At 48.4% G+C, this 26317-nt stretch overlaps 1 protein-coding gene across 3 annotated transcripts in view; it reads right to left on the bottom strand.

Moving 5' to 3' along the window:
• NRTN (neurturin) overlaps positions 1–9121 on the bottom strand; it is a 67734-nt gene extending 58613 nt beyond the window's left edge. For 2 of the 3 annotated variants that reach the window (XM_080989254.1, XM_080989256.1), the window contains exon 1: positions 8041–9121. Coding sequence is in view for 1 of the 3 variants with exons in the window: in XM_080989256.1 (XP_080845382.1) it covers positions 8041–8069 (29 nt within the window). In the remaining 2 variants the exon portion in view is untranslated. The remainder of the gene's footprint in view (positions 1–8040) is intronic. The other variant, XM_080989255.1, reaches the window with a different exon arrangement.
• Positions 9122–26317: the final 17196 nt, after the last annotated feature.

The following is a 26317-nucleotide window of genomic DNA, read 5'->3' as shown; positions in this document are numbered from 1 at the left end:
GGGGAAGAAATGGAGGCAGGGAGAGATTTTACTTTCTTGGGCTCCATGATCACTGCAGATGGTGACAGCAGCCACGAAATTAAAAGACGCCTGCTTCTCGGGAGAAAAGCAATGACAAACCTAGACAGCATCTTAAAAAGCAGAGACATCACCTTGCCGACAAAGGTCCATATAGTTAAAGCTATGGTTTTCCCAGTAGTGATGTATGGAAGTGAGAGCTGGACCATAAAGAAGGCTGATCGCCGAAGAATGGATGCTTTTGAATTCTGGTGCTGGAGGAGACTCTTGAGAGTCCCACGGACTGCAAGAAGATCAAGCCGCTCCATTCTGAAGGAAATCAGCCCTGAGTGTTCACTGGAAGGACAGATCCTGAAGCTGAGGCTCCAAGACTTTGGCCACCTCAGGAGAAGAGAAGACTCCCTGGAAAAGACCCTGATGTTAGGAAAGATGGAGGGCACAAGGAGAAGGGGATGACAGAGGACGAGATGGTTGGATAGTGTTCTTGAAGCTACCAGCATGAGTTTGACCAAACTGCGGGAGGCAGTGGAAGACAGGAGTGCCTGGCGTGCTCTGGTCCAGGGGGTCACGAAGAGTCGGATAGGACTAAGTGACTAAACAACAACAACAAATTGTTTCAGAAATTGTGAATCAGGTGGGTTTGCATTAAAATATGAGCCAAACCAAATTCCTCCCCCCGACAGGTAGGCGCCCAGCCTAGTTTTAAAAGTCTATGAGGAAGTTGAGCACAGTCTGGATAGCTCAGTAGGTTAGGGTGTGGTCCTGAAGACCTCAAGGTTGTTGGTTCGATCCCTGCATGTGACAGCTGCATATTTTCCTGCGTTGCAGGGGGGTTGTGCTAGATGACCGCCCCGGGTCCCTTCCAACCCTGTGATTCTGTGATTCTAAGGAAAGTCCGTCCACACGGTCAAACACCTCATGTCATCAGTAAGTTCTTCCTAATAGCTTCCTAATAGTGTGTAGCACTTTTTACAACTGCTGCTAGGAAAATCAGAGCAAATTATATAGCCAAGGTAGCCATTAACTGTAAAGGAGATTAATTTATTTGATCCTATCTATCTACCTCAGGCTCTGCTCTATCTTTGTCACCAAACCCTGAGTATAAATTGCACACTGTATTAATTGACATTGCTTTTAACACTAGTGGCCATGTGATGATTTCAGCTTACGAATTTTATTGTTTAATGTCTTGATTTGTACATTGGGGTACTTTTATAGCTCTGTTTTGAATACGTAATGTTTTGATAATATAAATGTTTTAAGTCTTTCAGTATATTTTCTTTTAATTGTCAAATAATTCTGTGTACATTGCAGCAGCCTTTGGCTATGTGCAATAAAACTGACTGACTGACTGACTAGTTGGGAGGAAGAAATAAAATATTCCTGAAACAAAATGCAAAAGCAAATTGCAGAGTGTGAGTGCCCCTCCAAAATCCTCTTCCAACTTGAATAGGGAGAGAGAGAGAGAGAGAGAGAGAGAGAGAGAGAGAGAGAGAATTGTGAAGTCTTTATTAGCACTGGGAGGGCAGTAAAATAGAGGTGTGAGAGAGAACCCAAAGGAAGCAGGTTATTTCAGGAACAGAGAAAGCTGACCTCCTTCCATTCACCGCTAGCCTCCTGAGTTCCACCTTACTTCAACAGAGCAGGAAATCCGTCTAATTCAGGGCTGCGTTTAGATGCTGCGATTCTCCAGGAACGCCGTAAAAATCACAGAAAGCAGCTTTGACCCCACAACTCAACTTCCTGAGAATCTCAGCTTGCTTTACTTAAGGAGAGAGAGAGAGAGAGAGAGGTTCTGGGAAATATTCAGTCCATGTGCGCGAGAGCCATTCAGAGGATGTGCATATAACGCTTTATATATCACCGCTTGCCTTTCCCAGTTAACAAGGGAGAAGAAGGCGTCCCACAGCCCGTCTGCCTCAACGGCGACTCGGTACTGCCTTGTCGCTAGACTGGGATTTCCAGAAGCAGGAAAGCGGTTCAATAGCCGTTTTAAGAGTGGGTGCAAAAATCGGCTGCAGATTTCCAGCAACCGGGGAGGGGAGGGGGAAGATGGGCTCTCCCACCTGCCTCAACTAGGAAAACCAGAATTATGCAAAATAAGAAGCACTGCGCACATTTCCTCAATTTGCATTAAGGGAGAGGGGTGCTTATTTTGGCACAGGTTTAGGATATGAATCCTTGCGCCAGAGAGAGCCCATACCCGTATTTTTCGCTCTACAAGACGCACTAGACCACAAGACGCACCTAGTTTTTGGAGGAGGGAAACAAGAAAAAAAATGTTCTGAATCTCAGAAGCCAGAACAGCAAGAGGGATCGCTGCGCAGTGAAAGCTGTTCTGGCTTCTGGGATAGCTGCGCAGCCTGCATTCGCTCCATAAGACGCACACACATTTCCCCTTACTTTTTAGGAGGGAAAAAGTGAGTCTTACAGAGCAAAAAATACGGTACTCTTAGTCTTACATGTTCTCTTACACTTAACATGCTCTGTGAAGTAGGCCTTTGTCTGTCCTGAATCTTCCGGTGTCCAGCTTCATTGGATTTCCATGGGTTCTAGTGTTAGGACACAGAGAATCATAGAACTGTAAAGTTGGAGGGCCCCCTTGCGGTCATCTAGTCCAACCCTTTACAATGCACCGTCGCTCAAAAAGGACATTGAAGAGTTTGGAAAAGATTTGGAAAAGGGGCAGCGAAACAATCAAGGGTTGGAGCCCTGCAAGAAAAGGGTGCAGCGCTGGAGATGTTTAGAAGTTCGCTGCTGTTGTTTTCTGCCTGTAACTGATTACTTTCCCCCGTTTAAATCGCGCTTCCTTTGCATTTCAGCGGAGGGGGTAGAAATAATTATGCCCTTGGTTCCATGGAATTCGCAGCTTAGGGTAACATATGCAACCAATCACTGAGGTTGCATTAAATAGCAGGCAGGGGATGCCACAGAGGAATGTGGCATTTGGCGGAACCGAATCGCAGCAGAACAGAAACAGCTGTGAGGAAGACAGGTCGAGCAGAAATCCCTTCATGAATGCACAGCATCCCCGACAGACGAACAACCAGACGCTGTTTAAATACCTCCCACAAAAGGTAGCCACAGCAGGAAGGAGTATTCATTGAACAGGTAGCTCACGGATCCCTTTTCGACAAGGCAAAGGTAGACAACTTCTCGATTCTCCAGACATTGCCCCACAAGTTGACAACTGGTACTTAGTCCCTGAAACAGAATTGGCTCAGTGTGCCCCAAACACTCAATAATAATAATAATTTATTACTTATACCCCGCCCCTCTGGCTGGGTCTCCCCAGCCACTCTGGGCGGCTTCCAACAGGATATTAAAAGCACATCAAACATTAGAAACTTCCCTAAACAGGTCCGCCTTCAGATGTCTTCTGAAAGTCAGATAGTTGTTTATTTCCTTGACATCTGATGGGAGGGCGCCACCACCGAGAAGGCCCTCTGCCTGGTTCCCTGTAACCTCACTTTTCGCAGGGAGGGAACCGCCAGAAGACCCTTGGAGCTGGACCTCAGTGTCCGGGCTGAACGATGGGGGTGGAGACGCTCCTTCAGGTATACTGGGCCGTTTAGGGCTTGAAAGGTCAGCACCAACACTTTGAATTGTGCTCGGAAACGTCCTGGGAGCCAATGGAGGTCTTTCAGGACCGGTGTTCTATGTATGCCCTCAGCCAGCCACTAGATCCTTTGTTGTTGTTGTTTAGTCATTTCCAACTCTTCGTGACCCCCTGGACCAGAGCATGCCAGGCACTCCTGTCTTCCACTGCCTCCTGCAGTTTGATCAAACTCATGCTGGTAGCTTTGAGAACACTGTCCCACCATCTCGTCCTCCGTCGTCCCCTTCTCCTTGCACCCTCCATCTTTCCCAACATCAGGGTCTTTTCCCAGGAGGCTTCTCTTCTCATGAGGTGGCCAAAGTCTTGGAGTCTCAGCTTCAGGATCTGTCCTTCCAGTGAGCACTCAGGGCTGATTTCCTTCAGAATGGAGAGGTTTGATCTTCTTGCAGTCCATGGGACTCTCAAGAGTCTCCTCCAGCACCATAATTCAAAAGCATCCATTCTTCGGCGATCAGCCTTCTTTATGGTCCAGCTCTCACTTCCATACATCACTACTGGGGAAACCAAAGCTTTAACTGTACGGACCTTTGTTACTTTCAGCCAAACTAGAGGGAGATGCTTCCTTCCACCTTCCTCCTGCTCCTCAAGACCCAAGGCTGCTCCTGTAGAACTCAGGAGCGAAGAGGAGCGAGACCAAAGTAGAATGGCTTGGCCCTCCCTTGTCCTTGGCTCTGGGTCCAGTCGCAAGGAGCACCAGCCACCACTCAGCGCATGGTTCAGGAACAACCATCTCAGTCAAGGAAAGCATGCGTGCTTGGGGGGAAATGCGGCCACAGCCTGCAGAACCGGGAGGGGAGGAGCAGGGCCTTGGAATAACATGCTTCCCTAAACAAAGTTTTCTCGTGAAGCGGCTTGGCAGCGGTCCTTCGCTTCTCCAGAAGGCACTTGAGATTGCAATACAGTAAAAATTTATATGACTTAAGACACTCCACGGCGCCTGGCAGCGTCTCGAAAGAGCAAGCGGCCAGAGGTATTTGAGGAAGCCTAAACAAGAGAGTGATCTATAGAGAGAGAGAGATGGAACCTTGAAGCTGAGTTCAGGATCACAGAATCACAGAGCCTAGGACTTGCCGATCAGAAGGTCGGCGGTTCGAATCCCCGCAACCGGGTGAGCTCCCGTTGTTCTGTACCAGCTCCTGCCAACCTAGCAGTTCGAAAGCACACCAGCACAAGTAGATAAATAGGTACCGCTCCGGCGGTAAGGTAAACGACGTTTCTGTGCGCTGGTCTGGTTCGCCAGAAGCGGCTTAGTCCTGCTGGCCACATGATCCGGAAGCTGTACGCCGGCTCCCTCGGCCAGTAAAGCGAGATGAGCGCTGCAACCCCAGAGTCGTCCACAACTGAACCTAATGGTCAATGGTCCCTTTACCTTTAGGGATGCGGGTGGCGCTGTGGGTTAAACCACTGAGCCTAGGGCTTGCCAATCAGAAGGTCGGCGGCTCAAATCCCCACGACGGGGTGAGCTCCCGTTGCTCAGTCCCAGCTCCTGCCAACCTAGCAGTTCGCTCGTCTGACTAGAACATCAATAATAATAATAATAACCAGAAGAAGAAGAAGAAGAAGAAGAAGAAGAAGAAGAAGAAGAGCAACAACAACAACACTTTCATTATTTATGCCCCGCCCATCTGACTGGTTTCCCCAGCCACTCTGGGCAGCTTCCAACATAGGTAAAAACATAAGAAAACAGAACATTAAGAAACCTCCCTATCCAGATGTCTTCTAAAGGTTGCATTGTGACTTATCACCTTGGCTTGCGGGGGGGCAGTCACATAACTCCTTGCCCTCCAACGTTTTTCTGATGAAAATAGGGACGCCCTAAGGAAAAGCGGGACGTTCCGGGATCAGATCAGAAACTGGGATGGCTTCTGTAAATCCGGGACTGTCCCTGGAAAACAGAGAGGCTTGGAGGGTCTGCTCTCTGTCTGGGGGGCTGTCCAGCCCAAGCCTAGTCTAGAGACAAAAGTCTGCAGACACACATAAGGACACGTGATTCCCCCCCCCAAAGAAATCCTGGGAACTGTAGTTTGCTCTGGGTGCTGGGAAATGTAGCTCTGTAGTGGGTAAACGTCAGGATCCAATCGTATGTATTTAAATGTATAGTCTGAACCAGGGCTGGTTTTAGGTTTGATGAGGCCCTACTGAAGGTAATGGGGCCCTTTCTATGTCCAGCTGTCCTTTGTCCACAACAAAGTGTCGCTGTTTTTTTGTGTTGAATATATGCTATATGGTCATTTATGGATCTCATAGGTATCTCAAGCCATTTGCCCATGTTGCAACCAGTCCATGCAGAATGTAGGCACCCTATATATAGAAAGGTGCAAACCAGTGATATTTTAGGGAGCAGGCGGGGCCCATGACTTACATCATAGGAGCCTACACAACACAAAGCGCTGTTGCTGTATGTAGGTCTTATATTATTGGTCTGTTTTTTATCTTATATTTTGGAAATGTACATCCAGTGTTTTCCTTTAATTTTTTTGGGGCCCCCCAAGAGAGTGGGGCCCTAAGCTATAGCTTGTTTAGCTTATACGTAAATCCGGCACTGGTCTGAACACTGCCAAAGAATGCCAAGAAGGCAGATCTGAAAATACTTCCATGCTTCCCATCCACAGTGAGAACATCAACAACAGATTGTGATATTGATGATGATATATTTATTTATACCTTGACTGTTTCCCAGACAAAGACTCAAGGCAGCTTACAGATGCAGAATACAAGTCGCCTTGTCAGTCTTCCCCATTCCAGGAGATGAAACGCATCTCTATATAAACCTTTGCAATTACCGTATTTTTCGCTCTATAAGACGCACCAGACCACAAGACGCACCTAGTTTTTGGAGGAGGAAAACAAGGAAAAAAATATTCTGAATCTCAGAAGCCAGAACAGCAATCCCTCTTGCTGTTCTGGCTTCTGGGATAGCTGCGCAGCCTGCATTCGCTCCATAAGACACACACACATTTCCCCTTACTTTTTAGGAGGGAAAAAGTGAGTCTTATAGAGCAAAAAATACGGTATTTCTAAATGTGCACCTAGGCATACCGATTACAAGGTGCAAGCTTCATGCTTTTGTCGCCAGCAAGTGAGGAAATCACACTGTATCCCAAAGCTAGATTTCGCTAAATAAATAAATTCCGAGTTTGCGATAGTCGGCTATGCAGTTTTGCTCCCGTAAGTAGAAGTTGGGCAGTTCTGGAAACGAGTTCATAGTTGATGCGAGCAGCTGCTCTGATACTCATTTATGTATTCGTGAAAACGGAGGAATATGCCCTGCCCTCATTTCCCTGCCCTGCACTAACTCTACAGTGAGAAAGCAGAGTTTTCTGGTTTACGCACTGTTGAAACATGTGCGTCGAGCCATTATTTCACGTGCAAAATTCTTCCCTGGGGATTTTAACTTTGCACATCCCTGTCAACACTGGGGAGGTATGCTATTCATTAATTAGTGAATGAAGCAGTTGGTATATCAGTGTTCTTGGTATCCCCCTAACCTAAAAAAACCAAATATTTAAATCTAGGGATAAATTCTTAGTCCCAATTAGTTGAGTATTTGGCACTGCCCTACCCCTCTAACAAGAGATATGAAAACTATTCTCTATCCAGCATCTGAGAGCCACCCAAATTTGTAAAGTTCGTTCACCGTAGGCTACATTAAGCCGCCCAGAAATAAATTCCCAACTCCGGTCCTGTGTTCAAAAAGTAGAATTTCCACTTTGCCCAAAAGCATGGCCCTGAGGAGGAAGGGAGTAGTGGACTGTGCTGCTTTCAAGGTTGCAAGCGGGGGGGGGGGGGTGCTCAAATGCTTCCTGACATGTAATAAAATGGAAAAGAAAAAAAAAGCTCCTTGTTTGACCGCAAGGAGAAAAACCTTGCCCTCTGCATGCTGTGCTAGATTTCTGCTTGCGGGGCATTTTGCTTGGCTTTCATTTTAATATGGGGGAATGCTCAAAACTGTGGCTGGAGAAGGGATGGAGCCCAAGGGTAGGGAAACTATTTTGGATGCCAGGATTCAATCCTTGTCATCTCTAGGGGGGACTGCAAATTACCCCCCTGTGTGAAACACCGGAGAGTAGATAAACCAATGTATAATTTCCTACGTCCCCCGCCACTCCATGCAGCCTGAAGGGGTATAAAGCCATTCTACTTCATCAGGATCCGACCACCTCATTTTGCTGCAGGGACAGATCTGATTTGAGATGGCACTGGGGGGAAAGAAGGAAATGTACACATCTTCCGTCACCCTCCCATATTTAAGACACTTCTCCTCTTGATCTGGTTGTTAAAATGATCTCAGCAAGTTGTCCTCAAACTCTGCATGTCCTCACATTTCCACCTCCCCCGGAAAGCAGGATTATACCCTGCCTTAACAGCCCGGAAAACAATGGGAAGAGCCCCCGTCCTCTTACCTTCGCAGTCCAGTCTCTCCGAAAACCATCCGTCAAAAAGCGTCCCCGAGAAAGCAGAGATCTCCGAAAGAATCAAAACCCACAAGGCCAGTCATCCTTGCAAAAACAAACAAAAACCCACAAAAACACAAGGGGTGGGGTGGGGGGTGGGAACACAAATCACCTCAAAGGGCCCATCTCATCCAGGAAAGTCCAAAAATAATTCAGCGGCAACTCCAGAAAACCTCCACACCCGACTTTGGGTTAATCCTCCTTCTGACCACCAACCGCCCTGCGAAACCTCATTCCGTTTTCTGCATTCTGCCAAACCAGGGCAGCTTTGCTACCAAAACCCATCTTCTCACTCCCTGGGGATCCAGACTTTGAAGGACATCGGAAACGGTCTGGGGACGACACACAGATGCAGATTCCAGAAGTTTTTGTGGCTCTCTGCGGCGGAGGACGCTCCCTCTGCTGACCTGGGCCTCCCTCCTTCGCCTCGCCCCGAGGGAGAAGAGGTCCTCTGGAGGGAGGTCAAGCAGGTGGACGTCTGCACGTGGCTCTTGCCGCCCACCTCTGCTCCTGGGCCAGGTGCGATCCTCGCCAGCGGAGCCTCCTTTGGGCACCTGGCGAATCGGTCTCCCCCAGCTGACTAATTCCCTGCCACTTCTTGCTGGAAGGTGGCGGTCTTCAGGCCTCCAAAGGTCACTCGGATGCCCTTTCCGAAGCGCTTCTCCCGGCCGCAGCTGGAGTCTCTTTGCGCTGGTGCGTCTGGTGTGCATAAACGCCGACCTTTCCTCCTCTTCCTAGCCAGCTGCCAGCCTCAACTCAGAAATCCTTTGGAGACAGAACAGCAGGGTTGTTTAGAACGGTGGGGGTAGAGAAAGCAAGCAAGAAGCACACATGCAAGGGGGGGGAAACCCCACACACCAAAAAAAAAAAACAAAAAACCAAGGCTTCTGGTTCTGTCACTTTTCAAGAAGTTATTTCCTTCCACAGCAGCTATTTTCCTTCTCCCCTGCTTTGCATTTTTCACATTCACCTTGGAGCTTCTCTGCTTTAGGGGGAACAGTGAAAGGGTTTGGTGGATCTGTTCCTGCCTTCCAACTCTTTTTCTGGGGGGGGGTGAAAGGAGGGGGGCGGAGAAGGTGCAGTCCACAGAGCCGAATGCACGAGGGGAGGGGTTTTGGCAAGCCCCACCCTCCACCACCAAGGCTGAGGGTGTCAAATTTCCCCCCAGTGCCCAAAAGATTAAGCGTGTCTTTCCTGAGACGGTCGGAGCTGCTTCTCCCAAACCATGGGAAGAGAGAAGGATGAGAGGGCTGGAAAATCTAGATTTCAGGGGGGGTAGGGGGGGAAGACGAGAGGAGTGATTTTATTTTAAGTACCAGGTGAGGACATTTTATTTGAAATAGCTCAGCGAGGATGTCATCCGGGCGTTTGCCGTTTAAGAGGCACTTTTTGTAGACATCATCGATTCGCATGCTGTCTTCCTCGCGGAGGCAAAAATGTGGAAGGCAGCTCTCCGCCCCCTAGGAGCTTACAAAGTAAAATAAACAAACAAGGCTGGGGGGGGGACCAGGGAGGGGAACCAGGGAGTGGATGAATCCAGATAAGGGCAGTCAAAATTTGGAGTGGTGATTTTCAGAAAGGAAGGCCACACAGGGAAGTCTGCAAATTGAAGAGTGATTTGAAGGAAGGCAGAAAGGACGAAAGTGTTGTACAGTGGTGCCTCGCAAGACGAAATTAATCCATTCCGCGAGTCTCTTCGTCTTGCGGTTTTTTCGTCTTGCGAAGCACGGCTATTAGCGGCTTAGCGGCTTAGCGGCTATTAACGGCTTAGCGGCTTAGCGGCTTTAAGAAAAAGGAAACAAACTCGCAAGAACTCGCTGCACGTTTCGTCTTGCGAAGCACGGCTATTAGCGGCTTAGCGGCTTAGTGGCTATTAACGGCTTAGCGGCTTAGCGGCTTTAAGAAAAAGGAAACAAACTCGCAAGAACTCGCTGCACGTTTCGTCTTGCGAAGCAAGCCCATAGGGAAATTTGTCTTGCGGAACGACTCAAAAAACGCAAAACCCTTTCGTCTAACGAGTTTTTCGTCTTGCGAGGCATTCGTCTTGCGGGGCAGCACTGTACAGGACCTGCTTGTTCTGCTCCACTTTTCTTTCATAGACTCATAGAATTGTAGAAAGGGACCCCAAGGGTCATCCAGTCCAACCCCCTGTGATGCAGGAATCTTTTGCTCAGTGTGGGGCTGGAACCCACAGCCCTGAGATTAAGAGTCTTGCGGCTCTGCCTTCTGAGCTGTCCCAGGAAGCCACAAGTGATTTGACCCCAGCATTGCATGGAAAGTTCCCCAGGTGGAAATAATGACACATTATGCAATTATTAAGGTTAATGTGCTAAAAAAAAAAAGGCCACAACTTTATTGATTACAGGTGATGAGCGATATTGGCTTAGGCATTCATAGAATCATAGAGTTGGAAGAGACCACAAGGGCCATCGACTCCAACCCCCCGCCAAGCAGGAAACACCATCAGAGCACTCCTGACATATGGTTGTCAAGCCTCTGCTTAAAGACCTCCAAAGAAGGAGACTCCACCACACTCCTTGGCAGCAAATTCCACTGCATTGGTCCTAACCGACTATATCCGACTTCACCCCGTCCGCTTGAAGTCTGGGAAGGGTTAACCACCAGTAGGGGGAGTCCTGCTGATGCACATCAACTAGGAACTCCCCCGGGGTCACCGCTAGGGGGCGTGCCTTAGGCCCTAACCTCCTTAGGCTTCAGACAGGGCCATGCCCCCCGGAATCCTTTATCGGACTACCCTTCAATATGTGGGGCAGGTGATGGCGCTACCTCCCCATTTTCCATCTACAAAACAATACCAATGCCTAACCACCAATACAGTGGTACCCCGGGTTAAGTTCTTAATTTGTTCCGGAGGTCCATGCTTAACCTGAAACTGTTCTTAACCTGAAGCACCACTTTAGCTAATGGGGCCTCCTGCTGCCACTGTGCCACCGGAGCACGATTTCTGTTCTCATCCTGAAGCAAAGTTCTTAACCTGAAGCACTATTTCTGGGTTAGCGGAGTCTGTAACCTGAAGTGTATGTAACCCGAGGTACCACTGTACCCAGAAAGTTGTGACGATTTGCTACGAGGTAGGTGAAAGCCAAGTGGCTGGTGCCAAATTGCCAAGTGGAAAAATTCCTACCAGGCCCCTCAACGGCGACCAACCGAGGTCCATAGCAAGGTCAAGGAACGAAAACCTTATAGGGTGGGAAAACAGGAACAGCTGGCGGGTGTCAAAGAGGGAGATACCCGGCCGCGTCCTGGTTTATATAAGGCAGGCCACGCCCCCAAAGCCAGCCGATTGGCCGGCTAGGGGGTGACGCAGCCGGGAATCCCCCCAATCGCACGGGGCTGGTCTCCAGCAACTGCACGCGTGGAGGGGCCGTGAAGCCCCCAACCCCAACTCCTCCTGAAAGCGGAAGGGGCTTTCTCACATAGCCAATATTTGGAAACGCAACATTATGTAGTAAAAAAAACCAACAACCAAAAATGCAATATTCCTGGGCGTTTGCAGAGTGCCTTTCCTTCACGCCTGAGCAATTCTCGCGAAGGAAATGGTGATAGTTGCAAAGTTAGCATTCATCCTTGCAAGATGTGGATCGAAAAACAGCCATCCTTTGACATTCACACTTCTCTGAATTTTGCAATTCTGTGAGAGAACTGTAGAGAAATGCAGGTGCCTGGGGTTAAAGGGAAGCTAAAGATTATAGCAGGGGAAGACTTCTTATTTTGAAATGTAAATTAGAAAATCTAATTTAAAAAATTACACACACACACACACACACACACACACACACAGAGAGAGAGAGAGGGGGGGGTACCTTGGTTCTCAAGCTTAATCCATTCCGGAAGTCCATTCCAAAACAAAAACCAAGGCACGCTTTCCCATAGAAAGTAATGCAGAATGGATTAATCGGTTCCAGACTTTTAAAACCAACCCCTAAAACAGCAATTTACCATGAATTTTATTATGAATTTAAAAAAAATCTTACCTGCACTGATGATAGTCATTGTTTGGGTGGGGGAAGAAGAAGAAGAGGAAGAAGAAAAAGAAGAAGAAGAAGAAGAAGAAGAAGAAGAAGAAGAAGAAGAAGAAGAAGAAGAAGAAGGAGAAGAAGAAGTTGTCTGCCAGGCTCTGACCACTGTGCTTTTCAAAGCTTTGAATTTGAGGACTTAATTTTGGGGTTATCTATATATCTATATCCTGGAATGTGGGTGACGCTGTGGGTTAAAGCACAGAAGGTCGCGGTTCGAATCCCCGCGAAGGAGTGAGCTCCCGTTGCTCAGTCCCTGCTCCTGCCCACCTAGCAGTTTGAAAGCACCTCAAAGTGCAAGTAGATAAATAGGTACCACTCTGGCAGGAAGGTAAACGGTGTTTCCGTGCGCTGCTCTGGTTCGCCAGAAGCGGCTTAGTCCTGCTGGCCACATGACCTGGAAGATGTACGCCGGCTCCCTCGGCCAGTAAAGCGAGATGAGCGCCGCAACCCCAGAGTCGGCCACGACTGGACCTAATGGTCAGGAGTCCCTTTACCTTTACTTTTATATATCTATATATAGGAATATATATATATGGCGGTCCACCAATCTGTATGTGATGGATTCCCTGCCTCTGAAAACAGCTAGATTGGAAGGCAAGTACAATGGAGGAGGTCCATATCTGCAGGTAATGGTAAAAAGGTAAAGGACCCCTGGACGGTTAAGTCCAGCCAAAGGTGACTATGGGGTTGCGGCGCTCATCTCGCTTTCGGGCTGAGGGAGCCGGCGTTTATCCACAGACAGCTTTCCGGGTCATGTGGCCAGCAGAACTAAATGACTTCTGGCGCAACGGGACACCGTGACGGAAACCAGAGCGCACGGAAACGCCGTTTACCTTCCCGCCGCAGCGGTACCTATTTATCTACTTGCACTGGTGTGCTTTCAAACTGCTAGGTTGGCAGGAGCTGGGACGGAGCAACGGGAGCTCACTCTGTCGTGGGGATTCGAACCGCCGACCTTCCGATCGGCAAGCCCAAGAGGTTCAGAGGTTTAGACCACAGAGAGACCCGCATCCGTATCTGCAGCAGCACCATGTCTCCCTGGAGCACTGGACCAGCCATGCCCCAAGAGCCCCCATCCACTGAATGTTTCGGCATTCTGTGTTCCTCTGCTTTAGTCTGAATGCTCCGAAGTTGTGTCTTTCTTGTGCTGCTGAAAGGTTGGATCGTAGTCACGTAACCCATTCGGCACACCCACACCAGACAGTTAAAGCCGATGTGAAAATCGTGGCTTTGCTCCAGCGGCCGTAGGAACTGTTTGCTAAGGGTGCTGCGAGGGTAGTTCTGTGAAGAAGAAGAAGAAGAAAACTACAGTTCCCATGATCCTTTAGGGGCAAGCCATATGCATTCAATGTGCTTTACATATATCGAGTGGGTGCGGCTTGTGCTGGATGTTAACATCATTTTTTATGTCTGCCTGTTATTAGGGGTTTTATGGTTGTAATTGTGTTTTATGACATTTTAGCTGGAGAGCTTTTTAACCTTAACGGAGGCCCGTTTCACATAAATTTAGACAAGAAGCCACGACTACAAAACGAAATGGCAGGGAACCCAGAGGATAGCAGACTCCCATGCCAGAAAGTCGCAAGGCTGACTGTGGAAGAGGGACCTACCAGTTTTGGTTTTTCTCCGTTTCTCTTTTTCCAAACTTCTTTTTCGTTTGTTTGTTTTTAAATCCTGGGCTTTGAAGAAGCGCGAACTCAGGGCGAAAAGGGGGAATGCGCCAAGAGGAAGGCACGCTTGGCAAACCCTCACCAAGATCAACTCCCGCCCAGAAACCTATGTCCACATTGTGGAAGGACGTGTGGATCCAGAATTGGCCTCCGCGGGACACCGTGACGGAAACCAGAGCACACGGAGACTCCGTTTACCTTCCCGCCACAGCTGTACCTATTTATCTACTTGCGCTGGTGTGCTTTTGAACTGCTAGGTTGGCGGGAGCTGGGACAGAGCAACGGGAGCTCACCGTGTTGTGCAGATTCGAACCGCCGACCTTCCGATCGGCAAGCCCAAGAGGCTCAGTGGCTAAATTTATCCCTCCCTTCCTACTGTGGAAGGACTCCACTTCATAAATCCAGTGCTTTGCTCAAAGCAACGGAGGTCTGGTGAATTTTAGCAGACAGGCAGCCTTCCCTTCTGCAACAGGAAGGTGGAGGGGTGATGGGAATAGAATGACAACAGATTCCGAACCAGCAAGCTGTGTCTGGTTATCTCCCCGCTGCCCTCACATCCTGTCAGCCTCCTCTCAGAGGAGGGTTCTTGGATCATCCCGGCTTTTCCGCGGCTTCCACCTAAGGCCCCTTTAATACCTCAGCATCACCTCGGGGACGCCCAGCCCGAGTCCTGAGTCATCAGCAGTAAAACAAATTCCGGCTTGCAAACCAGATGTCAGCGAAAGAGGAGAGGCCATCCATCAGCCATCAGCCCCCAAGGCAAAGGTGGGGACCCGGGCGCGTGGGGCGGGGGTTGCGAGGCGCAGAGAGGTCAGGGTGCGACTCACATGCCGATGGCTGGTGGAGTCAAGCCCATTAGGGCCTCATCAAACCTAAATCTGGCCCTGAGCTACTGAAGGTAACGGGGCCCTTTCTATGTCCCCGCTGCCCTTTGTCAACAACAAATTGCCGCTGTTTTTTGTGTTGAATATATACTACATGGTCATTTATGGACCTAATAGGTATCTGTGGGATGTGGGGGGCGCTGTGGGTTAAACCACTGTGCCTCTTGGGCTTGCCAATCAGAAGGTCGGCGGTTCGAATCCCTGCGATGGGGTGAGCTCCCGTTGCTCGGTCCCTGCTCCTGCCAACCTAGCAGTTCGAAAGCACATCAAAGTGCAAGTAGATAAATAGGTACCGCTCCGGCAGGAAGGTAAACGGCATTTCCGTGCTCTGCTCTGCTTTGCCAGAAGCGGCTTAGTCATGCTGGCCACATGACCTGGAAGCTGTGCGCTGGCTCCCTCGGCCAGTAAAGCGAGATGAGCGCTGCAACCCCAGAGTCGATCACAACTGGACCTAATGGTCAGGGGTCCCTTTACCTTTACCTTTTATGGGTTAATTTATGGACCGAATAGGTACAGTCATAGCTTGCTGCAGGTTGAGCGTTTTTGGGTTGCAAACCGCACCTAACCCGGAAGTACCGGAATGGGTTACTTCTGGGTTTCGGCACTCGGGCATGCGCAGAAGCGCAAAATGATGTCATGCTCATGCACAGAAGTGCCAAATCAATGCGGCGCTTCAGGCTGTGAATGCTGTGTGTTGCAAACGTGCCTGCCGCATGGATCATGTTCGCAACCAGACGTATGACTGTATCTGTGGGATGCGGGTGGTGCTGTGGGTTAAACCACAGAGCCTAGGACTTGCCAATCAGAAGGTCAGTGGTTCGAATCCCTGCAACGGGGTGAGCTCCCATTGCTCAGTCCCAGCTTCTGCCAACCTAGCAGTTCAAAAGCACGTCAAAGTGCAAGTAGATAAATAGGTACCACTCCGGCGGGAAGGCAAATGGCGTTTCTGGTTTCGCCAGGAGCGGCTTAGTCCTGCTGGCCACAAGACCTGGAAAAACAGTCTGTGGAAGTGGACAAACGCCGGCTCCCTCGGCCTGTAAAGCGAGATGAGCGCTGCAAACCCAGAGTCATTTGCGACTGGACTTAATTGTCAGGGGTCCCTTTACCTTTAATAGGTATCCATGGTATGATTATTTCCCACCTAGTCATTTTGACACTTTGGGCACCCTATCTGCGAAATTTAGCAATTCCAAAATACAAATGTGCTCTCACTCTCGCAAGATTGAAAAGACTGCCTTCGGCTGGACTTGAGGGTCAGTTTCAGAAAATTCCACTGGAAAAACGGTTATGTCCCTGTGGAGATGGCAGTATTGAGTCAGTGGCTCGTATGTTTCTGGCTTTAACGCTTTATAAAGATTTGAGGAGTGATGTTATTACCCATGCTGGGTTGCTCAACCTTTGCTACTTTGCAGATCAAGATGATCAGGTGACAGCAAAAACTGCAAGTTTTTTAGCAGAGGCAATTAGTAGAAGATCTATTATTTGATTATTGATGTAAACCCCCCGAATGTATTTCCTATAGTTAAGTTTTTACCTCTATCTTCAGTGCATTTTATTTCATTTTATTGCTATGGCTAGTGGCTGAGAGCTGGATCATAAAGAAGGCTGATCGCCGAAGAATGGATGCTTTTGAATTCTGGTGCTGGAGGAGACTCTTGAGAGTCCCATGGACTGCAAGAAGATCAAACCTCTCCATTCTGAAGGAAATCAGCCTTGAGAGCTCAATGGAAGGACAGATCCTGAAGCTGAGGCTCCTAGAATCTGGCCACCTCAGGAGAAGAGAAGACTCCCTGGAAAAGACCCTGATGTTGGGAAAGATGGAGGGCACAAGGAGAAGGGGACGACAGAGGACGAGATGGTGGGACCGTGTTCTTGAAACTACAATCATGAGTTTGACCAAACTGCTGGAGGCAGTGGAAGACAGGAGTGCCTGGCGTGCTCTGGTCCAGGGGGTCACGAAGAGGCGGACATGACTAAACGACTAAACAACAACAACAGTGGCTGATGCAAATAAAGAATCTATCTTCTATCCATCTGTTCTGAACATGGGACAAAGAAGCAAATATCAGCGATTTCCACTCTCCTTTCTGTTTTCGCCAGGATATTCTGCCATCTCTCCATCAAGCTAAATTCTGCTCAGGAGAAACCCACTGAAATTAACAAATCTACCATAGCCTTGTCCATTAATTCAGTGGGTCTGTGCTGAGCAGGGCTGGCTTTAGATACAATTCCCAGTTCTTGGTCAGTAAAGTGGGCCAAGCACGACATTCGCTCATCTACTCGTTCCAAAACGAGTTCAGCCAGATGGTTAAAATTAAAATTTAATGTGACATTTGTTTTCTGTAAGTAAGTATTTCAACCAAACTGTTCCCTTTTCAGAGAAAATGGTGGCAGGGGAGGCGGGGGCTGGGGGCGGAATAAAAATAGAACGCAGGCCTTGCCTCAGGGTGACATTTTCCTGCATGAAGAACCCTCAACCCTGATTGGAACTTGCGAAAATTGGGTATTTCCATAGGGGACAACATTAAGAAAGGGGTCAGTATCTTTCTGGCAATATCATAATGCCATTATAAAAATCTATAGTGTAACTGCGCTAGGGATATTGTGCTCAACCAGAAATCGTAGAATTGTAAAGTTGGATGCCTCCTGAGATATCGTCGCAGAAAATTCCATGAGGGTTTCTGAGGCGCAGGAGGTGGAAGATATCCCTGCTTGGATACTGAGCAACAGTTAGACTCAAGATAGCAGACTAAAATGTAACTTTGCCTGTTTTGGGGGGGCATCGGTTGAGACGCGTGTTGAGATATCATCATCAAACTTGGCGCACAACTTCCTGAGGTAGTGGCGGCCATTTTACCGACCTTTGGCTGCCAGCTGCCATTTTGAATCGAGACGCTGAACCGAACCACAGCTGCTGTGTGACTTTGCCCTTTTTTTTGACCTCGGTTCAGCTGCCTCTCAAGATGCCGTCGCCAAAACCCGCACTGGGGGTCCCAAGATGGGGTTGACAAGTCAACGTTTGGACTCTGGGGGGGCATTTGGAATCAAGGGGGCAGACCGAAGCATGACTTTGGCATGATTCTGAGCGGTTGGGTACGATGAACCCAAAATGTGCCGATGAGGGCACTTCTGGAGATAACCACCGCCCAGTTTGAGGTGACTTCACCCAGTCCAAACTGGGTACAAACTGTGCTGTCACGGTCCGGTTCATGGGCGATCGAAGTCCCAGCAGGGGACGTCAGGACCGGGGGCAAGATGGTGGAGTGGGAGCAGGAACAGGGGTCCAGAAGCCAGAAGTCAGGAAGCCAAGGGTCCGAAGGTCAGAGAGCCAGGAGTCAAAAAGCCAAGGATCCGAGGGTCAGGAAGCAAGGAGTCACGAAGTCAGGGGTCCGAGGGTCAGGAAGCAAGGAGTTACGAAGCCAGGGGTTTGAGGATCAAGAAGCAAGGAGTCACAAAGTCAGGGGTCCGAGGAGCAAGAAGCAAGGAGTTACGAAATCAGGGGTCCGAGGAGCAAGAAGCAAGGAGTCACGAAGCCAGGGGTCTGAGGATCAAGAAGCAAGGAATCACGAAGTCAGGGGTCCGAGGAGCAAGAAATCAAGGAGCCAAACACAGCAAGGCAGGAAACGTGTTGCTGTGGCAAAGAGCCAAAGGGAAATGCTGACCTTATATCCCTTCCCGGCTCTTGCCACCAGGTCCAGCAAGTTACCAAGCGGCCTCACCTGTGCAGCCGTGCCTTGCCTCTTCAGAACAAACTTAGGAAGGCTCCAGTCCTGCAGAGTCCTATTGGTCACAGGGCCTGGTTCCTGCACGCACACCTGACACGATTTGAGTGCTACGCTTCCGATTTGAGTGCCTCTCTTCCTTTCTGAGTGGCACACTTCCATATTGAGTGCTATACTAAGGTCTGTCTGTTTTTGCTATTTATTTTGCGTTTTGTTTTTGAGGCTTTTTTGGTTCATTTGTTTTTGTGACTGTGTAGAACCCAGTTCAGCTACTGATCGATTCGATTGTGTGCCTGCGGAAGCGGATAAAAGCTGCAAAGCCACTTTAGACAGTGCAGGTAGGGGAAAAAATACATTTTCATTTTTAACAATACTGTTTTATTGATTTTACACCGATGCTGGTGGCGCTGTGGGTTAACCCACAGAACCTAGGACTTGCCAATCAGAAGGTCAGCGGTTTGAATCCCCACAACGGGGTGAGCTCCTGTTGCTCGGTCCCTGCTCCTGCCAACCTAGAAGTTCGAAAGCACATCTAAGTGCAAGTAGATAAATAGGTACCACTCCGGCGGGAAGGTAAACGGCGTTTCCATGTGCTGCTCTGGTTCGCCAGAAGCGGCTTCGTCATGCTGGCCACATGACCTGGAAGCTGTACGCCGGCTCCCTCGGCCAATGAAATGAGATGAGCAACCCCGGAGTCGGCCACAACTGGACCTAATGGTCAGGGGTACCTTTACCTTTACATTGTTCATTGCTTTCATTTTATGGATCAAAGGTCTCATTAGATAGTAAAAATCATGTTAAATTGTTGTTTTAGGGGTTGTTTTTAAAAGTCTGGAACAGGTTCTTCCATTTTGCATCACTTTCTATGGGAAAGAGCACCTTGGTTTTGGAACGTTTTGGTTTAAGTTTGAGAACCAAGGTACCACTGTATTGAAACCTACAGGGGCAACAAGTATTGTTCCTGAAAATGTTAAGTCCTCCCTGGAGTCCCGCCACTATTTGCCCCCCAAAATAGCCCGTACCACGTGACCTCCCTGTAAATCTAAGGGTTGTACGAAGAAGAGAATCTCAATGCTTTTTTGCGACTCTGGTTTGAAACACCGGCGCTGTGTATATTTTTCATAGGATTTAAATTCCTTGACATCAGCCTTTATATAGCTGACCTGGATTTAGGATTATTATGATTAATATGGCATGTTTCCCCGTGGTACAGTTTTGACCATTTAAAGCGTCTTCTGGCTTTGGAAAGGTGTGGGGTCAGGAGAAGGTTTGTCCTGGCTGGGCTCCCCATCTTGCTTTCTCCTGGGGCAGGGCAGGGGCGAGAGCAAGGGGCAGGATTTCGCCCCAGGGCTGTGCGCTGGTGGCTCCAGGAAAGTGTATTTCATCACAAAGGGAAGGCACACAGTTTTACATAGGTTCCCCAGTCAGGTCTGACAAATTTTTAGACTTAAGATCGTAAGGCCAGCTTGCTGAATCAGGCCAGTGGCCCACGAAGTAGAGTGTGGCCCATTCCATTTTGCCGCCTGAGGTAAAATGGGAAGGTACAGTCCTGCCATTGAAAATAGGGACATCCTATTCCATATTTTCCAACATTTCTCCCATGAAAATAGGGGAGTCCTATTCCTGTTCCCCTCCAACATTTTCCTGATGAAAATAGGGACATCCTATTCCAGCCCCTCCAACATTTCCCTGATGAAAATAGAGACGTCCTATTCTATCCCCTCCAACATTTATCCCATGAAAATAGGGGCATCCTATTCCATCCCCGCCAACATTTCTTCCAAGAAAATAAGGGCATCTTATTCCATCCTCTCCAACATTTCTCCAATGAAAAAACTAACGTCCTCTTCCATCCCCTCCCACATTTCCCCGATGAAAATAGGGACATCCTATTCCATCCCCGCCAACATTTCTCCCATGAAAATAGGGGCATCCTATTCCATCCCCTCTAACATTTCCCTGATGAAAATAGAGACGTCCTATTCTATCCCCTCCAACATTTCTCTTTTGAAAATAGGGACGTCCTATTCCATCCCTTCCAACATTTCCCTGATGAAAATAAGGACGTCCTATTCCATCCCTTCCAACATTTCCCTGATGAAAATAGGGACATCCTATTCCATCCCCTCCAACATTTCTCCCATGAAAATAGGGGCATCCTATTCCATCCCCTCCAACATTTCTTCCAAGAAAATAAGGGCATCTTATTCCATCCTCTCCAACATTTCTCCGATGAAAAAACTAACGTCCTCTTCCATCCCCTCCCACATTTCCCCGATGAAAATAGAGACGTCCTATTCTATCCCCTCCAACATTTATCCCATGAAAATAGGGGCATCCTATTCCATCCCCTCTAACATTTCCCTGATGAAAATAGAGACGTCCTATTCTATCCCCTCCAACATTTCTCTTTTGAAAATAGGGACGTCCTATTCCATCCCTTCCAACATTTCCCTGATGAAAATAAGGACGTCCTATTCCATCCCTTCCAACATTTCCCTGATGAAAATAGGGACGTTCTATTCCATCCCCTCCAACATTTCTCCCATGAAAATAGGGGCATCCTATTCCATCCCCTCCAACATTTCTTCCAAGAAAATAGGGGCATCCTATTCCATCCCCTCCAACATTTCTTCCAAGAAAATAAGGGCATCTTATTCCATCCTCTCCAACATTTCTCCGATGAAAAAACTAACGTCCTCTTCCATCCCCTCCCACATTTTCCCGATGAAAATAGGGACATCCTATTCCATCCCCTCCAACATTTCTCCCATGACAAATGTGTGGTGGTACCCAAGAAGCAGTGGGGATGAGCGAGATCTTGTGGAACTCTCACGCGAACTCACAAAGCTCATGAGATCTCGTGAGATCTCAACAACAGCTTGCCAGAAGTCGCCACTGCCGTTTCTCCACCAACAGCAAAGGCGGTAGTTTAGGCAGGGCGCCAACTCTTGAGGTTCTGCCACCTGGGACAGCTGCCACAGCCCGGTGACCATTCAGTTGCCCCAATGGGAAGTCCCCAAGTTGGAGACCAAGAGAAGTCATAGTACCACTCTGTTCCCCCTTGGTCAGACCACACCTGGAATATTGTGTCCAGTTCTGGGCACCACAATTTAGGAAGGATGTTGACAAGCTGGAAGGTGTTCAGAGGAGGGTGACTGAGATGATCAAGGGTCTGGAAACCAAGCCTGATGAGGAATGGTTGAAGGAGCTTGGAATCTTCAGCCTAGAAAGAGACTTGGTTTCCAGATTCCTTCAGTAGAAGAATAGTCCATTCTCAATTTTGAGAATAGACAGAACACTTTTCTCCACATCTGCGTCTTTCTTTTCAAAAATGCATTAATTGGGCAGCACTAAAGTATATTGAAAGGGATGCGGGTGGCGCTGTGGTCTAAACCACTGAGCCTCTTGGGCTTGCTGATCAGAAGGTCGGCGGTTTGAATCCCCGCGACGGGGTGAGCTCCTGTTGCTCGGTCCCTGCTTCTGCCAACCTAGCAGTTCGAAAGCACGTCAAAGTACAAGTAGATAAATAGGTACCACTGCGGCGGGGAGGTAAATGGCGTTTCCGTGCGCTGCTCTGGTTTTGCCAGAAGCGGCTTAGTCATGCTGGCCATGTGACCCGGAAAAACTGTCTGTGGACAAACACCGGCTCCCTCGGCCTGTAAAGTGAGATGAGTGCCGCAACCCCAGAGTCGTCCACAACTGGACTTAACTGTCAGGGGTCCTTTACTTTTACCTTTTTAAAGTATATTGAAATATATATACAGTGGTACCTCAGGTTAAGAACTTAATTTGTTCTGGAGGTCCGTTCTTAACCTGAAACTGTTCTTAACCTGAAGCACCACTTTAGCTCATGGGGCCTCCCACTGCTGCCACACCACTGTTGCGCAGTTTCTGTTCTCATCCTGAAGCAAAGTTCTTAACCCGAGGTATTATTTCTGGGTTAGTGGAGTCTGTAACCTGAAGTGCCTGTAACCTGAAGCGTCTGTAACCTGAGGTACCACTGTACAGTGGTACCTCTGGTTAATTACTTAATTCGTTCTGAAGGTCCGTTCTTAACCTGAAACTGTTCTTAACCTGAAGCACCACTTTAGCTAATGAGGCCTCCCGCTGCCGCCGCACGATTTCTGTGCTCATCCTGAAGCAAATTTCTTAACCTGAGGTACTGTTTCTGGGTTAGTGAAGTTTGTAGCCTGAAGCGTCTGTAACCTGAAGCGTATGTAACCCAAGGTACCAATGTATATTGAAATATATGTAATGTAATTCATGAGCAACAGGAGGCAAACACTGTTTTACTTAACATCGCTGTATAAAGATACTTACCGGGCAGATCCAAAAACTGAACTTTACTCCATGCCTCACTTGCCACATTCAAAAACTGAGACTGCAACTGGCCTTGAGTCTGCGATTCTCCTTGCCTTCATCTCTCCCTGTGGAGTTAGAAAAGTACAGTGGTACCTCAGGTTAAGTACTTACTTCATTCCGGAGGTCCGTTCTTAACCTGAAACTGTTCTTAATCTGAAGCACCACTTTAGCTAATGGGGCCTCTTGCTGCTGCCGCGCTGCCAGAGCCCGATTTCTGTTCTCATCCTGAAGCAAAGTTCTTAACCTGAAGCACTATTTCTAGGTTAGCGGAGTGTGTAACCTGAAGCGTATGTAACCTGAAGCGTATGTAACCCCAGGTACCACTGTACTGCAATTCCCAGCCACCTCTTTTGCATTGACTTGTCTCTTCATTTCCAAAGGGGCGAGAAGCAAACGTCAACAACACCCATCCCTTTGCTTTGCCAGCCCCGCCAATGCAGATGTTAAGAGTTAAGCCTTTCCAGCTGTCCCCAGAAAATAAGGTTTCCAGATGGGGGAGGGGGAGGGGCTCGTGGTACCCGCTGGAGAGACTTTACGGGTGCCTTTTCTGCAAAAGAAAACCGAAATAGGACCTTTAAAGAGAAAAGGGGGTGGGGAACTGTAAGTAACAAATCATTTCACATTCTGCTGCTTGATCCATCTGGACCTTGGAGTCCGTCGCAGCATCTCTTAAACTACCTCGCAGGCTTGTTGAGAGGATGAAATGGGGAGGCAGAGAACCATGGGCACCGCCTTGAGACCCAAGACAAAGTTGGCACATAAATGTAACAAACAAATACCGTATTTTTCGCGCTATAGGACGCACTTTCCCCCCTCCAAAAATTAAGGGGAAATGTGTGTGCGTCTTATGGAGCGAATGCAGACTCCTTGGCTTCAGCGATAGCAACGCGAAGCCTCCGAAGCGCAGAGGGAGCGCTCCCTCCGCACTCCGGAGGCTTCGCGTTGCTTTCGCTGAAGCCTGGAGAGCGAGAGGGGCGGTGTGCACTGACCCCTCTCGCTCTCCAGGCTTCAGGGATAGCCGCCTGAAGCCTCCGGCGTGCAGGGGAGAGCAAGACTCTCCTGGCTTTAGCGAAAGGAACCCGAAGCCTTCGGAGCACAGCGCGAATTCCCGCTGTAGACCAAAGTTTATTGAGCAATAGGTTCAAAGAGCAAATTTGAACCCTGAGGATGGGGTGACAAGGACTTTTAAAACTTTTCCACCACATCCCAGAAAACAGTTCGAAGGGGAGGGGTTAACCTTGGCAAACATGTCCAGACAAGTCCTTGGTACAAGATTAGCATAAGCCGACATGGCAGGGCAAGACTCAGGTATAAGATCAGCATAGACAAATATGTCTTAAGTACCCACCACCCAAAAGTACAATAGAACTTCCTTTCATGTCTGGAGCCTGAGGCGAGTCAGGTGATGAGATTGGGCTACCCTTGACTAACAATGAGCCCAGAAATTGTCACCTCTGGGAACTTCCTGGAGTCCTTTTCCAAGGGGAAAATAGCTTTGGAATGGAGGAAACTGGGAAAGGAGATGATTTTATATTATTTTTAAAGCTAGGTAACTTCCCTGAGCTGTCAAGTTGAAAGGATACATTCAGGCATAATATTTGTAATATTTAACTTTAAAGATGTGCCCCCCTCCGGTAATTTCCATAACAGTTCCTTTGGAGAAAGGTTGAACTAGAACAGGCAAACTGGGCCGTCCAGATGTTTTGGGACTACAACTCCCATCATCCCTAGCTAACAGGGCCCGCGGTCAGGGATTATGGGAGTTGTAGTCTCAAAACATCTGGAGGGCCGAGTTTGCCTATGCCTGAACTACAACCAGTTTTTGTGAAAAGGGCTTTCCAAACTCTTCCCCCCCCCCCTCTGCCCTGCTTCTATGTTTTCTCTTCTGCAGCGAGTCTGGTTCAGATTAAGATGTTTGCTTTAGCAGCTACTGACTCTGACCAGGACGGTCTGCATTTTACAGTTTGTTGTTGCTCTTTTGATGCTCCAAGTCATTTTATTTCTTTTCTCCACAAAGTCACCCTGAACCTCAAATGAGGTATCATTACTTAGAGAAGGGGTGGGGTGGGCTTCCTGCCCCTTCTCTCTCACCCTCTGGACTTTGCTAGGCCAGGCAAGGGAGGGACAGGGTGAAATTCTGCCCATCGCATTCCCCTCCTGTCTCCAGTCTTAAATTCGCTTCTCCGTCTTTCCAGATCCCATCTGGTCACATCCAGTACCATACATGTAAAGCTCTCTTATACCACTTTAAGAGTCGTAAAGGGACCCTTGACCATTAGTTCCAGTCGTGACCAACTCTGGGGTTGCGGCGCTCATCTCGCTTTACTGGCCGAGGGAGCCAGCGTACAGCTTCTGGGTATGTGGCCAGCAGGACTAAGCCGCTTCTGGCGAACCAGAGCAGCGCACAGAAACGCCGTTTACCTTCCCGCCGGAGCGGTTCCTATTTATCTACTTGCACTTTGTGCTTTCGAACTGCTAGGTTGGCAGGAGCTGGGACTGAGCAACGGGAGCTCACTCCGTCGCGGGGATTCGAACCGCCAACCTTCTGATTGGCAAGTCCTAGGCTCTGTGGTTTAACCCACAGTGCCACCCACATCCCTTATCTGAAGAACATAGGAATGTCCTATTTAATACTAACAACAACAGCAATAACAATACAGTGGTGCCTTGGTTCTCAAATGCCTTGGTACTCAAACAACTTGGAACCCAAACCGGAAGTAAGTGTTCTGGTTTGCAAACTTTTTTCGGAAGCTGAACATGCTCCATTTTGAGTGTTACGCTTCCAATTTGCGTGCCAAACTTCCATTTTATGTGTTAGACTGAGGTCTGTCTGTTTTTGCTATTTATTTTGCGTTTTTGTTTTTGCGGCTCTTTTTGTGTGTCTGTGTCTGTGTGGAACCCAGTTCAGCCACTGATGGATTGATTGTGTGGCTGCAGTACATTGTTTATTGCTTTCCTTTTATGGATCAATGGTCTCGTTAGATAGTAAAATTCATGTTAAATTGCTGTTTTAGGGGTTGTTTTTAGAAGTCTGGAAGGGATTAATCCGTTCTATGGGAAAGTGCGCCTTGGTTTTGGAACGCTTCTGTTTTTGAACAGACTTCCGGAACGGATTAAGTTTGCGAACCAAGGTACCACTGTTAGAATTTTATACTCTGTTCATCTGATTGGGCTGCCAAAGCCACTCTGGGCAGCTTCCAACATACATAAAAACATAATAAAACACTGAATGTTTAAAAACTTCCGTATACAGGGCTGCCTTCAGATGTCTTCTAAAGGTTGTATAGTTCCTTATCTCCTGGGCTCGGGGGTTGCACAACTCCATACCCTCCAAGATTTTTCCGATGCAAATTGCCGATCAGAAGGTCAGCGGTTTGAATCCCCACAATGGGGTGAGCTCCCATTGCTCAGTCCCTGCTCCTGCCAACCTAGCAGTTCGAAAGCACGTCAAAGTGCAAGTAGATAAATAGGTACCACTCTGGCGGGAAGGTAAACAGCGTTTCCGTGCGCTGCTCTGGTTCGCCAGAAGCGGCTTAGTCCTGCTG

The sequence above is a fragment of the Podarcis pityusensis genome (genome assembly GCF_964106645.2).
Source record: "Podarcis pityusensis genome assembly, chromosome: 18".
NCBI classification, from domain to species: domain Eukaryota; kingdom Metazoa; phylum Chordata; class Lepidosauria; order Squamata; family Lacertidae; genus Podarcis; species Podarcis pityusensis.
The sequence above is the reverse complement of the archived record's forward strand: the minus strand, read 5'-3'. Positions and strand labels throughout refer to the sequence as shown.